Source organism: Mobula birostris, chromosome 6, assembly GCF_030028105.1.
Source record: "Mobula birostris isolate sMobBir1 chromosome 6, sMobBir1.hap1, whole genome shotgun sequence".
Classification (NCBI taxonomy): Eukaryota; Metazoa; Chordata; class Chondrichthyes; order Myliobatiformes; family Myliobatidae; genus Mobula; species Mobula birostris.
The window spans coordinates 41,449,119-41,462,318 of record NC_092375.1 but is presented as its reverse complement, the minus strand read 5'-3'; the positions used below and the strand labels follow the sequence as shown (position 1 = coordinate 41,462,318).

The 13,200-nt window shown below is 39.5% G+C and overlaps 1 protein-coding gene across 1 annotated transcript; it reads right to left on the bottom strand.

The window, feature by feature from the left end:
- Positions 1 to 4,227: 4,227 nt before the first annotated feature.
- Positions 4,228 to 9,946, bottom strand: LOC140198984 (cystatin-B-like). The gene is made up of 3 exons (XM_072260318.1): positions 9,793 to 9,946; positions 5,028 to 5,129; positions 4,228 to 4,722 (listed from the first exon to the last, which is right to left on the bottom strand). Exons 1-3 carry the CDS (start codon positions 9,871 to 9,873, stop codon positions 4,594 to 4,596), a joined length of 312 nt encoding a protein of 103 aa, XP_072116419.1. The 5' UTR covers positions 9,874 to 9,946; the 3' UTR covers positions 4,228 to 4,593.
- Between the last annotated feature and the right edge of the window lie 3,254 nt (positions 9,947 to 13,200).

The following is a 13,200-nucleotide window of genomic DNA, read 5'->3' as shown; positions in this document are numbered from 1 at the left end:
AGAACTTTCACATTGTATGGCGGGACCCTGGGGTGCACTGTAGGATAGAGGGACCTAAGAGTACAAATACATCCTTTCCTGAAAGTAGGGTCACAAAAGCAGCTTTTGGCATGCTGGGCTTCATCAGTCGTGGCACTGAGCATAGATGTTGGGATGTTATGTTGTAGTTATTGATGAGGCCACATTTGGAAAATTGTGTTGATGCTGCTATAGGGAAAAATACGACTGAGTTGGAAAGAGTGCAGAGGAGATTTACGAGGGTCTTCACTGGAGTGTAGGAAAATGAGGGGCATAGGTAGGGTGAACGTGCACAGTCTTTTCTCCCCAAGGTTGGCAAATCAGGAACTGGAGAAAAAGGGGTTAGGGTTAGAAGGATCTGAAGGGCCACTTTTTTACTCAGAGGTTGGTCCATATGTGGATTGAATAGCTAGATGAATTTGTTGAGGCAGGGAACATTAACAAGATTTAAAAGATAATTGGAAAGGAAAGCTTTCAAGGAATATGGGACTAGTCCAGATGAGGGTCTTTATTGGGCCAGTTAGACAGATGAGCTGTTTCTGAGCTGTATGATTTTGAGATATTCCACTCAAAATTTTGGCCTGGAGGCAGATTTTTTCCCCATCATTTTAATCAAGCAAGTTAGTTTTAAACTGGTGAAGAACCAGACATAAAATGTGTTTCTCCGTACAAGACAAAGTCACGCTGATCAAAGCTTTTAATGTGGTGTATTAAGCAATCTTTGACCTGCAATTGGAATTGAGGATTAAAGCAAATTACAGTATCAGGAATTTGAATTTTTTTCCTTTAAACTTTACAAAGGTCTTCAAGGAACGCTGCAGAATTCATTACAAGCCTTCAAACAACCTGTGAACCTATATCATTGAAGACAGGCCAGACTCTGCCTACCCATGGCTTGAAAAGAATGAATTAAATTGAAGTTATTCGGGTGAAAGCACAGTGGACCATCACAGGGACCGGTTATGGGTATAAGCCAAGAGTTGTTAGGATGGGCCTTTTATCATTGAGAGAAAAGTGTAGTTCTGGTAATTACCTAAGCCAGCCTGTAAAATTGGTTTCCACCAATTTCTTATGCTGCAAGCTTTTAAAAAAAAAATCATTTTGAATATCATAAATCTTTCATAATTTTTTTAAAAATGTCATAATAGTACAGTTCTGTTTATGCCAGGGAATATACCTGGAAATGTCTGTTTTTATTACACTTATTTTTCCATTTGTCCTGTGCATAATTACTGGACAATATCGTAATTTTTCAAGATTATCTCACTTGGAATGAATAGTCAGAGCTTTAAGTTGAAAAAATTGTATATTTTAAGTGTTACCTTTCTGACTTTGATTGTAATTGATACTATTTGAATTTCCTGTTCCATCACTTACTTGGTAACTTGAAATGCAAGTATTGATTCATCTCCCAATCGACATAGCTAACGAAATGCACTAAGTGTACAGAATAAAATCATGATGATTAAGCTACGCACATTGTAACAAATTCTGAAGACTAAATTGAGACATTAGATTTTGACAGACTATTTTCAACTGTGGTGTTCAGGCAAGGAATTAAGGCCAGTAGCAGTCGTGAATTACATATTAAAAATACCATTTATTAAATTAGAATCCTTTCCTCGGGCTCATCTTCATTTTGAGACATTTGTCTTGTGCATTCATTCTGTATTCATTTTATAAAATTTTAAAAATGTAATTTGCTTGCCTATTCCCTATAAGGTGGAAAAGGGTGAAAGGGCCTCACATCCTTTACCACAGGACTTAATTTCTACCATCATTCAGTTTTCTTGCATGTTTGATGGGAGATGTAGACAAAGTGGCAAAGATTTCTTTAGTTACCAAAGTATTTATTTGGTCTTTCAGTTATTCCTGGCTTTTACCTTTTGTGTGCTATGTAATGTACACTCTCCATTAAATAAAAACAATCTGGAGGTGGGGATAAAGTAATTCTTCCCTTTTTTCCCCTGCACGTAACCAAGTTGCTCAGAAGCTGCTTCCAACAAGTATTACGCTGTGGAATAAATATACAGGCAATGATACATGAAAAATAATCATTGAAATGGGTGGTGACATTGCTACTGCCTGATTTTGTGTTCATAATGTGACGGGGTCCTGAATTACCCCCATGAACTGTGCTTTTGAAAAGAGAGAGAGAGTTATTTAACACCGACATCTTGTTTTAAGAGAGAGAGAGAGAAGTGAAGACTGCTCACTGCATGTTTACATTTTTACAAGGACATTGGTTTCAGCTTCTGAATTCTTACAGAGAGAGAAGGGAGGAGCTGTTTGAGTGACAGCTAGTATTTGGCACGGTGAGATAAATAGAAGGTCAGATTATAAACGGACAGACACATGGTTTTGGACACAGAATGAGCTTTGTTGTGCCCACAGGAAAAAGTGGGTTTCGGAGGTTTGATCAGGCGGATTGATCAGTGGCTCTCACAGTGTGAAAAGGGAGTGACCGGTGGGGAGTTTTTTGTGTCCAACCCTTGCCTGGGTTCATAATTCCACCACAGAGGAATGGTCCCCTTTGTTTTGGTCACGGTCGGTGACTTCTAAAGGATTTCGGAGGACAACGGAAAGATCGACGGCGTCAGCTCACCTGAAGACTCAAATCTCTCACTCTCTCTCTCTCCATCACTACTCAATTCAATACCACAAACTGAACTGAACTTTAATCATCGTAAGACTATCTATTTACCCCTAGACTTGAAAGAGCTTGGTTTTCATATATTTCCACACTTACTTACATATATTCATTGCTATCCTGTTTGATTTATTTGCATTTATATTACGGTATTGCATAGTTACTAATAAATACCATTAGTTAATAGCAATACTGGACTCCAAAGTGTTTTCCATTTCTGCTGGTTCTTTAACCCATCACGGGGTACGTGACAATATACAAGAGGATTCTACTGAATCATAAATGTCATGAGTTCCATTATCTTAATGAAACTTGGAATACACTAAGATTTAAAAGGCCTGTCTGTTCATATGTTGAAAGGTTGACATTCAATTTTGTATATCATAGAATTCATGTTCTTGAAGCAATCATAAAGTATGTCATATGAATTAATATCCACTGGTGCTTTTAAACTTGGTGTAAGTACAGATAGTGTGAAATGTACTCCTTCCAAAGAGCTGGACCTCCCCTCATTAAAAACAACAAAGAATTCTGTTTTTACTGATTATTTTAATGTCCAAGTACTCACAATTCCATTTTAATACTGTCAGAGCCTGCTGTGAAAGTTTGAACTCTTAGGAGCAATCTATTGCAGGACATTTTCTTCGCTGTCTTTGAATTTTTTCTCATTTTAATTGTACCTGGCATTTCAAAGTTTGAGCATGCAATAGAACAGATTGTGTATAGTTAGACTGTACGTCTTTTTTTTACCTTAATGAACTGTACTAAATGTGCCAGAATTTTAGTATTGCCAAAGTTATTCAAATTTAATTGTAATACATTGATATTTATCCATAACATCAATTGTAGCCTTCGAAGGGTTGAGATAAGGTCCAACTTGGCATAAACTCTATATAGGTCTCTAAGCGGCAGGGAACAAGATTGCACATATATTGGAAGAATTTTCCTAATCTACAAGACCCAACCCAAAACCTGGGAGCTTTTTCCTTTTTCACACAACAGAATTTTAGGATTAATTTTGAGAACTACTAGCTTTCTGCTACAATTTACTAAATATTCATAGTGAATTCAAGTCCAGCACTGTGGAAACACATACTTATCACCATCTCTTTAATGAGAGTAGCAGGAACAATTGGTCAGAGTGCAGAAGAATTGCTTATTCCATTCGAAGTTCTGACAAGCCTTTGTTCAAATGAATAGTGATAATTGCTAAGTAAAGCAGGATTTCCTAACGTATTGATTTAGTGGTTGCAGTACTTATACAAGACCATTGGTCTAATAATATTATTAACAGATTTAAGATTCCTGCACTTTCAGTGTTTCCCAATTGTAACAGTGGCAAGAATGACATGTTTATTTCATAGTATTTTCGATCAACTTGGTAAAAATTGATTGATATCTGGAAGTACTTATGATTGTCAGAAGTCCTACAAAAGAGGCAATATAATGACTGGAAGATTAAATAATAATTCTAATCAATTAGGTAGATATCTTTTAAACACCAGATTGAAAAGTCATTATTTCCGTAATGCTGTATTAAAGCAATAAAACCCTTTAAGCAGTAGCAAGTGCATTTATTTCTTAAAATAAACTGCAGAGTACAATAAAAAGTATACATAATCTCAACAAAAACAATTCAGTTCAAAAATTATGCCAGTTCTTTTCCTTACACAAATTGAATTCACTACCCCAATAACCTTTGATTATAAAAAATCTTTCATGTTAGTTCAAGGATGGTATACATAATCAAACTTCTTGAACCTCTGCACTCTTCTCCCAACCACATGATATGGTTTATATGGCTGGAAGTTGATGCAAAATAAGAATGTTCCCAGTTTTGATAAAGCCAAAAGAGAGATGCTTAAAAATATAAAACAAACTACTTTTGCATAAGCCTAGAGCACTGACAGCAAGATATTTTGTATTCAAAAGGAAGTTAGTTCTTCATCCTTTGATTTGTTGCTCTGGATGCCCAGTATCTGCTTTTCACCTCCATGACAAGGAAGCATTTCATATACTTTGACGTGAATGTAGTCAATGCCACCAACATGGATCTAACAAAATAAAATAAAATTGTTCAAGCTAGCATCTCAACCTATGCTCTAATAAGTCTTATTAGCACAATAAAAAATCTCAAACTACTGCACTTATGGCTTAAAACACTATTTTATCAGCACTAAACAAATGCAGAAATATTAGGTGAAATGACAGGACAAAGTGGAAGCTCTGATATGGTAGAAAGCAGAAAAAGTTAAGTTACAAAAGTTATCCTGCATGAGCTTAGTAACGTACAATGTAAATGAATTAGAAACAGCCAAGATTTTTTGAAATAACTAAAGGCCTAGAAGGATAAACTTACTTTAAAATAGTGGTTGGTCCCAGATACAACTTGCGTTTTGTAGGCTTTGACAACAAATATATCAAATGTTTTTCCAGCCTTCTCTTCAACCTTGGGCTTCACCTGAGAAACAAGGGTTTGATACTGAATTACTTTAATTTGTACACCTTTAATAAGGAGAAGTATCCCAGAACCTGAGGTATTCAGGAAACAAGGGCAAATTGAGTTTTAGCTCATATGCTGTGTTCACAAACTCAAGTATATCCTTTATAATCAACACATTTATTTGCATTTTTGCTGTTGGAAATGTTCTACTACCCATAACAAGAGCATTATTGAACATTGCCACACTTCCAAGAGGAAATTGAAGGTGGAATCTCCGGATTACTCCCTGTGCCACAGGCTAGTGCATGCTTGGACTACACTGGCTGCTATGGTGAGAGAGGCAAATACATTAGAGGCTTTTAAGAGCTGATTGGATAGGCACGTGGATACAAGGATGGAGGGATATGGACATGCTGTAGGTATTAGGGTTTGGGTGTTCTTGATTTGCCTTTTAGCTGGATCGGCACAACATTGTGGGCTGAATGGCCTTTCCCTGTTCGGTACTCTATATTATATGTTCTAGAAGGGTTTAGGAAACATCTTGGAAAAGGCACAAGTTAAAGATTGACCGGTGAAAGCCATGTTACCAAACGTGAAGGGATGAGTCTAAATTTAGTGAGATGGAGAAGTTCTGTTTTTTTCTGGGTTGAAGGAGATAGTGATTAGGAGATTAAGACCATGAAAAATAGTTTAAATGCAATCACTGAAGAGGGAGCTGAATTAAATATACTCATTGCCTAGTGCACGAGTTAAATCCAGAGCAAGGGCAAAGTTGGGCACATTAAAGACGACAATCTGAATGATGATCGGAAACTGAATAATAGAAGTCATACCAGAGAGAATGGGATTAGATAAAGCTAAATGCAGTCAATGTTCTTGACAACCAGCAGTTTTGCATGTTACTGCCAAGTGCTGGGACATGGATTCCATGAGTCCATGTTAGAGTCATCCAAGTGTAGGAAGGAAAACCATAGCTGCCTCTGTTGTACAACTCTGCCGATTAAAGCAGGAATAGGTGGGTAATGATCAAATAGGATGTCACTTGCACTTTGTACAGAGCAGAAAGCTCGCACTATACGAAGGACAAATGACTGAAGGGACTTAATTCAAATGAGACTTCGTATTTTTACTTTAGAATTACAGAACTCTGCCCCATGAACCAGCTACCGTAACTTTACTCCATTAGCAATTTTAATTGTCACTTTCAGAGGCCACATTCTAGGATATCTGGACATTCAATTTACATTTAAAGTTCTTGCTCTTAAAACCTATTTTTTTTTTAAAAGGCAAATCCCTATCTGCTTACTGACAAATTGTTATGCTTGTGGCCATAAAACTGGACATACCTTCAGAATCATAAACTCAGGAGATTCTGCAGGTGCTGAAAATCCAGAGCAGCAAACACAAAATGCTGGAGGATCTCAGAGGGTCAAACAGCATCTATGGAGAGGAATAAATAGTCTGTGTTTTGGACCAAGGCCCTTCATCAGGACTGGATAGGAGGAAGAAGAATCCAGAATGTGATGGGGGGGGGGTGAGAGGGGAATGAGTACAAGCTGGCAGGTGATCGGTGAAGTTAGGTCAGTTGAAGCAGAAATAATTTAGGAATTATGGGAATACTGACAAGTGCAGGGAGTATGGTGGAAAGAGAAACTTAAACTGTTTCATGTCAATGTACTTTATGGTCACTCATATTTTCCATCAACGAACATTTCAACCCATTTCCAGTATCTGTAGTTCTGGTTTTTCCAATTCATATCAACTAAGTCTGGTTTCCAGATGAAGTCATGGAGTACTACAGCACAAAGTCTGGCTCTTCCAGCATCCAGCTCATGCTGACTTGATCTGCCTAATCCCATCTCCAGCACACAGACCATATCACTCAGTCCTTCCCATCCATGTACAGAGCACTAGGACAAAGAGTTTTTGAACTCTGGGCTTCTTGTCTTTGCCACTTTTTTTGTTCTTCACTCCACACATTTCTGCAAAACTTAGTTCTAAAGCCAATAGAAGTCACTCCAACAGTATGCCTTCTACTCTACCTCCAAATAATTTCCAGCCTCTCTCACCATATTTGGAGGTGATGTGAATACAGTTTATTCTTTGAAGCTGAAATTCTACTTGTACTCTACCTATACTTCACAACCATTTCAATATGGGGCATGATTTTTTCCTGCTCCCTTTTCATAGTTCACTCTTAGGATATGACTGCATTAATAGCTTGGAAGTGACTAGACCTAAATAATTTTTCTAATGCCGATCTATTTTCTAATTTGCTTTCTAACTCAGCAATAATGTGTGGATTTTCTTAGTGGGTCAGAAATAGGTTCACATTGGTCCCAAAACAACTTGCTCAGGTGTACATGTTAAAACACATTACCACCCTGAATATCTCAGTGCACCCATCATGCCTTAACTGAGATAGACCATAAGATATAGGAGCAGGATTGGCCATCTGGACCATCGGGTCTGCTCTGTCATTCAAACATGGCTGATCATTTTTCCTTCTCCTCCTCAACCCCAATTCCCAGTCTTCTCCCAGTAACCTTTGATACCATGTACAATCAAGAACCCATCAATCTCTGCCTTAACTACACCCAACGACCTGCCCTCCACAGCTGCATGTGGCAACAAATTCACCACCCTTCTGTCTAAAGAAATTTCTCCACATCTGTTTTGAAAGGGCGCCCCTCTATCCCAAGGCTGTGCCCTCTTGTCCTAGACTCTTCCACCATGGGAAACATCCTTTCAACATCTACTCTGTCTAGACCTTTTAACATTTGAAAGGTCTCAGTGAGATATCCCCACCCCCACCCTTCTGAATTGTAGTGAGTACGGACCCAGAGCCATCAAACATTCCTCATATGATAATCCTGAAATCATCATTATGAACCTTCTCTGGACCCTCTCCAATGCCAGCATATCTTTTCTAAGATGAGGGGCCCGAAACTGTTTACAGTACACAAGGTGGGACCTCACCAGTGCCTTATAAAGCCTCAGCATCACATCCTTGCTCTTGTATTCTAGGCCTCTTGAAATTCCTCATCACTGACTCAACCTGCAAGTTAACTTTCCGGGTGTTCTGCACAAGGAATCCCAAGTCCCTCTGCATCTCAGATTCCTGGATTTTCTCTCTGTTTAGAAAATAATCCGCACATTTATTTCTACTACCATGAACTTTCCAACAATGCTTTTCATTTGCCACTTTCTTTCCCATTCTCATAATCTAAGTCCTTCTGCATCCTACTTGTTTCCGCAACACTACCTGCCCCTTCACCAATCTTCACTTGGCAACAAAGTCATCTATTCTGTCATCTAAATCATTTATACACAGCATAAAAAGAAATGGTCCCAACATCGACCCCTGTGGAACATCACTAGTCACTGGCAGCCAACCACAAAAGGATCCTTTTATTCTCACTCACTGCCTCCTACCAATCAGCCAATGCTCCAACCATGTTAGTAGCTTTCCTGTAATACCATCGGCTCTTAACTTGGTAAGCAGCCTCATGTATGGCACCTTGTCAAAGGCCTTTTGAAAGTCCAAATCTACAACATCCATTGCATCCCTTTTATCTATCCTACTTGTAATCTTCTCGAAGAATTCCAACAGGTCCGTCAGGCAAGATTTTCCCTGAAGGAAACCGTGCTGACTTTGTACTTTCTTGTCCTGGGTCACCAAGTACTCCATCACCTCATCCTTAACAATTGAATAACATCTTCCCAACTACTGAGGTCAGGCTAACTGGTCTACAATTTCTTTTCTGCTGCCTTCCTCCTTTCTTAAAGAGTAGTGTGTCATTTCCAATTTTCCAGATTCCTGGCACAATGATTTTTGAAAAATCATTTCTAATGCCACCATAATCTCTAACGCTGCCTCTTTCAGAACCCTAGGGGTCCATTCCTCTGGTCCGAGTGACTTTAGGTCTTTCAGCTTTTTGAGCACCTTCTCTCTTGTAATAGTAACTGAACCCACTTTTCTTTCTTCACACACTACAACATCAGACACACTGTTGGTGTCTTTCACAGTGAAGACTGATGCAAAATACTCATTTAGTTCATCAGCCATCTCCTTGTCCCTCATTATTATTTCTCAGAGAGGCAGAAGTGAGGGAGCCCACTCTTACCACCTGCCGGCAATGATTGCAACCTCGATTCCAATGAACTTGTATCTCGAAGCTTGAGTTCACGATCCTCCTTTTAAAAATCTCTTCTCCCAGCTCTACACCTATCATCTGAATGACAGAAAGTCTTCATCCTTATAACACCGCTATCCTCGCCACCCATTATCCCTCCCTACCTTCAGCATTATTACACAAGCAGCTTTCCCAAATTCACCTTCATCCTTTGTGCAATCAAGGCACACCCATTTCCAAAACCACAACTGTCTAACCGTGCAGAAAAAAAACCAGTTAAGCCGGGTAGTCAGTGAGAGACTTCCGAACCTCTTTCTTCACACCCAAGTCACCTTAAGCTCCACCACGAATTCGACCTTCCTCCTTGGCCTCACCTCCCACCCGCTGGGCTTTACTGTCCACTATTTGGAATTTTTTCCGAGTTCAATCTCCGTGACCCACTTTGAAAAGTTTCCTTATGCTCAAAGCATTGGGGTGGACATGTATACGGTAACGCTTCGAGAGGAAGATTCAGAGTCATGACGCTGTACATGAAGTGCACTCACTGAATCGGCAAGCTGTTGAACCTCCTGGGTGACAGCCTTCCCCTCGCTGATCCCGCCACAGCAAACGCCCTTCGTGCTCATGGTTATCCTCGCCGACACTCCGCCTGGTGACAAGCGAACCCGTCCCGATCCCGCAATTTATGAGCTCTTGCCACATGACACAACCTCGCTCGCGATTACCAAACTGCCGCAGAAGGGAGGTCAGCTGATTGCAACTACAGGAAGTACTGCAAAGTTGGCAAACGAAAAGTTTGCAATTTCAAGAAGAAAACCTCAGGCCAATATATCGGAACATATATGTACTGCAGTTTAATATTGTTTTCTGTTATTTTCTTTACTCCCATGCTGCCTGGATGAACAACTTTTTCTTTGAATTGTGTAACGGTTGTCCTCCCTGAGGTGCGGCATCTGCAGAAAATCGGAGAATTATGTTTTCCATTACTGGATTCTGAACCGCCTTTTTGCTTTGAATGCTCTGTAACGAAGGAACTAGGTGGGTTAGAACAACTATCCATTCACAGTCGAGTCGCAGCGAAAGAGCTGTTGTCACATTGTCGTTCAGGTTACGAAAGCCCCCGGAAACTCTCAAAGCGGACCCGAAGTAAAACTCAAACACGTCGGTTCAAAACGAGCTCCTTGTCACGTAGGAAGTAATGCACACAGACCAAAGAGCACCTCATTAACAGTGGTGACAATCTTCTTGACTGCGAATGGCGAGTTTTCTCAATGTGAGAGAGAACAGCGTATACTGTTCAATGTCCACCCATCCCAGGCTAAAACTGTTCACTGATTTCTGCTTGAAATTTGGAAATGAGACTAATTCATTGGAATAGAGAATGTCAAGACTTTAGATGTAATATTTTAAAATCAGGCAAGCTTTGCTAAGAGGGAGTGACTGTTTGCTCTTTTTCGGCGTTAGTGAATATTTGTGACTGCAAGCACAGAAGAGCCGTTGGAGCATGAAAAATTCCCCGGAAGTCACATTTCAGACGCAAACGCCATTCGCGTCTAAGGCTGCTCAAACCAGAGAATTCGCATATGTTACATTTTCCTCTACTTAACATTCCCCTGGTCGTTATTCTTTCCACATATCTGTTAACACCATTCTGATTTTGATTTTGTTACTTTATTGCCTTAAGAGGTATGTTACAGTAGCCAGTTAAAAAAATAACTACAGTATATTGGAAGCAAACAGGTGTCTGTATTCCGCCCACACGTAACATTAGAGGAGCTACTGTAAAAGCCGGCAAGTTTCAAATCCTTAAAGTCCTTCATTTTAAATAGCAAGTACTGATATGTTTTTGTGCAAAACATAGCACTTATACATTTTGGATTCTTGAATCCCTTTGTTTCTAAAAATCTATGGATTTCTGTCTTGAAGTTTCTCAGTGACTGAGCCTAAATAGACCTTCCCGGTAGACAACTGTAAAGATTTACTATCATCTGGGCAAAGAAGCTTCAGTGTATTTCAGTACGTTAGGGGTGGGCTAGTTTCCTGTGGTAGCAACCTTTTCAATTTAATGGGCATGAACAGCTACCATGATCCAAAATCCTCTTCAGATTTTATGAAGCTGGCATTACCTCAAGCCCCACATTCTACCCCCCCCCCACCCCCATCAAAAAACTTGCAGGAACTTGCAGTACTGGTATTGTCAATGGGTGACTTGCCCGGTTATTACAAACATGATCTGACAAGACTAAGTGATTGACAGCACTCCTGACACTCCCACAATACAAGTTTAAATAAGTCGTGTCTATTCACAATCATGTTTAAACAACCAACAATAATCATATCACTTACTACTTTTGCAGATTGCATGTTTCAAACTTCTTTTTCCAGTACAGTAAATTTCTGCTCTTTACTTTTAATCATTAGACCACAAGAAATAGTATCAGCAGTAGTCTTATTTTGCCTCTAGCGTCTTCTTTTATTCTTGCCAGGTTTTGTTTGCACTTCTTTTGCATTGCAGTGAAACCAATTCTCATTCTTCTAATTGCAACAAAGTGGAGCTTAATCTTTCCTCATACAATGACCTGATGTTCCATAAATCAATCTGGTGACCCTTCGGTGTATCTGCTTTATTTCCAAATAAATCCTTTTACTAAGGTGTTGAAACCCATGTAAAATATTTCAGAAGTTCTCTTCTCGACTTGCTCCAATTTAATAGGTGTGAAGACGACCTGAAATATTTTACGTGGATCTCACCTTCTTATTAAAAGGATATATTCGGAAAGGAGTAGATGCAGCCAATTATTTGCTTTCCAAACTGCTCACTTCACCATCATGTTCATATCCAGAGGATTCCATGCTCCCTCCTGCAGCAGTTGTGTTAGCTCCCTTATTATTAACCATATAACAATTACAGCACGGAAACAGGCCATCTCGGCCCTTCTATTTATTTATTGAGGTTCTAATCTGTGCCGAACTCTTACTCTCACCTAGTCCCACCGACCTGCACCCAGCCCATAACCCTCCATTCCTTTCCTGTCCATATCGCTATCCAATTTAACTTTAAATGACAACATCGAACCCGCCTCAACCACTTCTGCTGGAAGCTCGTTCCACACAGCTACCACTCCCTGAGTAAGGAAGTTCCCCCTCATGTTACCCCTTAACTTTTGCCCTTTAACTCTCAACTCATGTCCTCTTGTTTGAATCTCCCCCACTCTCAATCGAAAAAGCCTATCCACGTCATAATTTTAAATACCTCTACCTCTATCATTCTCCTCTCCTTTTGTAGACCTGAGAAGGGTGCTGAACCATTCCCTTTTTCCTACTAACACCTAGAAGGTTATTATTTGAAGAACTTTATTTGTATAAACAATGTAGATATTACAGTTTGTACATTTTTTGGACATGGACACCCAGACCCTTTTAAACATTGATACCTTTCAGTTTTCACCAATTAAAAAAATACTCTTTCTCCCTCACACTTTTCCACATAATATTCCATGTTCTGCATCCATACCTGTTAACTTAATCCTTCTCCTATCTATTGAAAACCTCTGTCTATCCTGTTCATAGTCCACACCCTGAATTTGCTTGGAATCACCAGAGACACACATGGACTGCAAGCACCTAGCTCTGTAGAACGTGTAGGCCGGGATGACTGACACAGCAACATGCTTCTGAAGCCACAGGGAGAGGCAAAAATTCTTAGTTGCTGTTCTGCAAATATTGCTGAAGCTTACATTCCCTTTTTGCCCCACCCAACTCCTAGAAAGTTATTATTTGTACAAACCATGTAGATGTTGCATTTTATTTGCCCCAATTAATCCAAAAAATGAATTAAGAGAAACAAATGCAAGAGATTTTGGAGATGGTGTAAATCCAGATCAACACACAAATTGCTGGAGGAACTCAACAGGTGGGGCAGCATCTATGAGTGGAATAAAGATTTGACAATA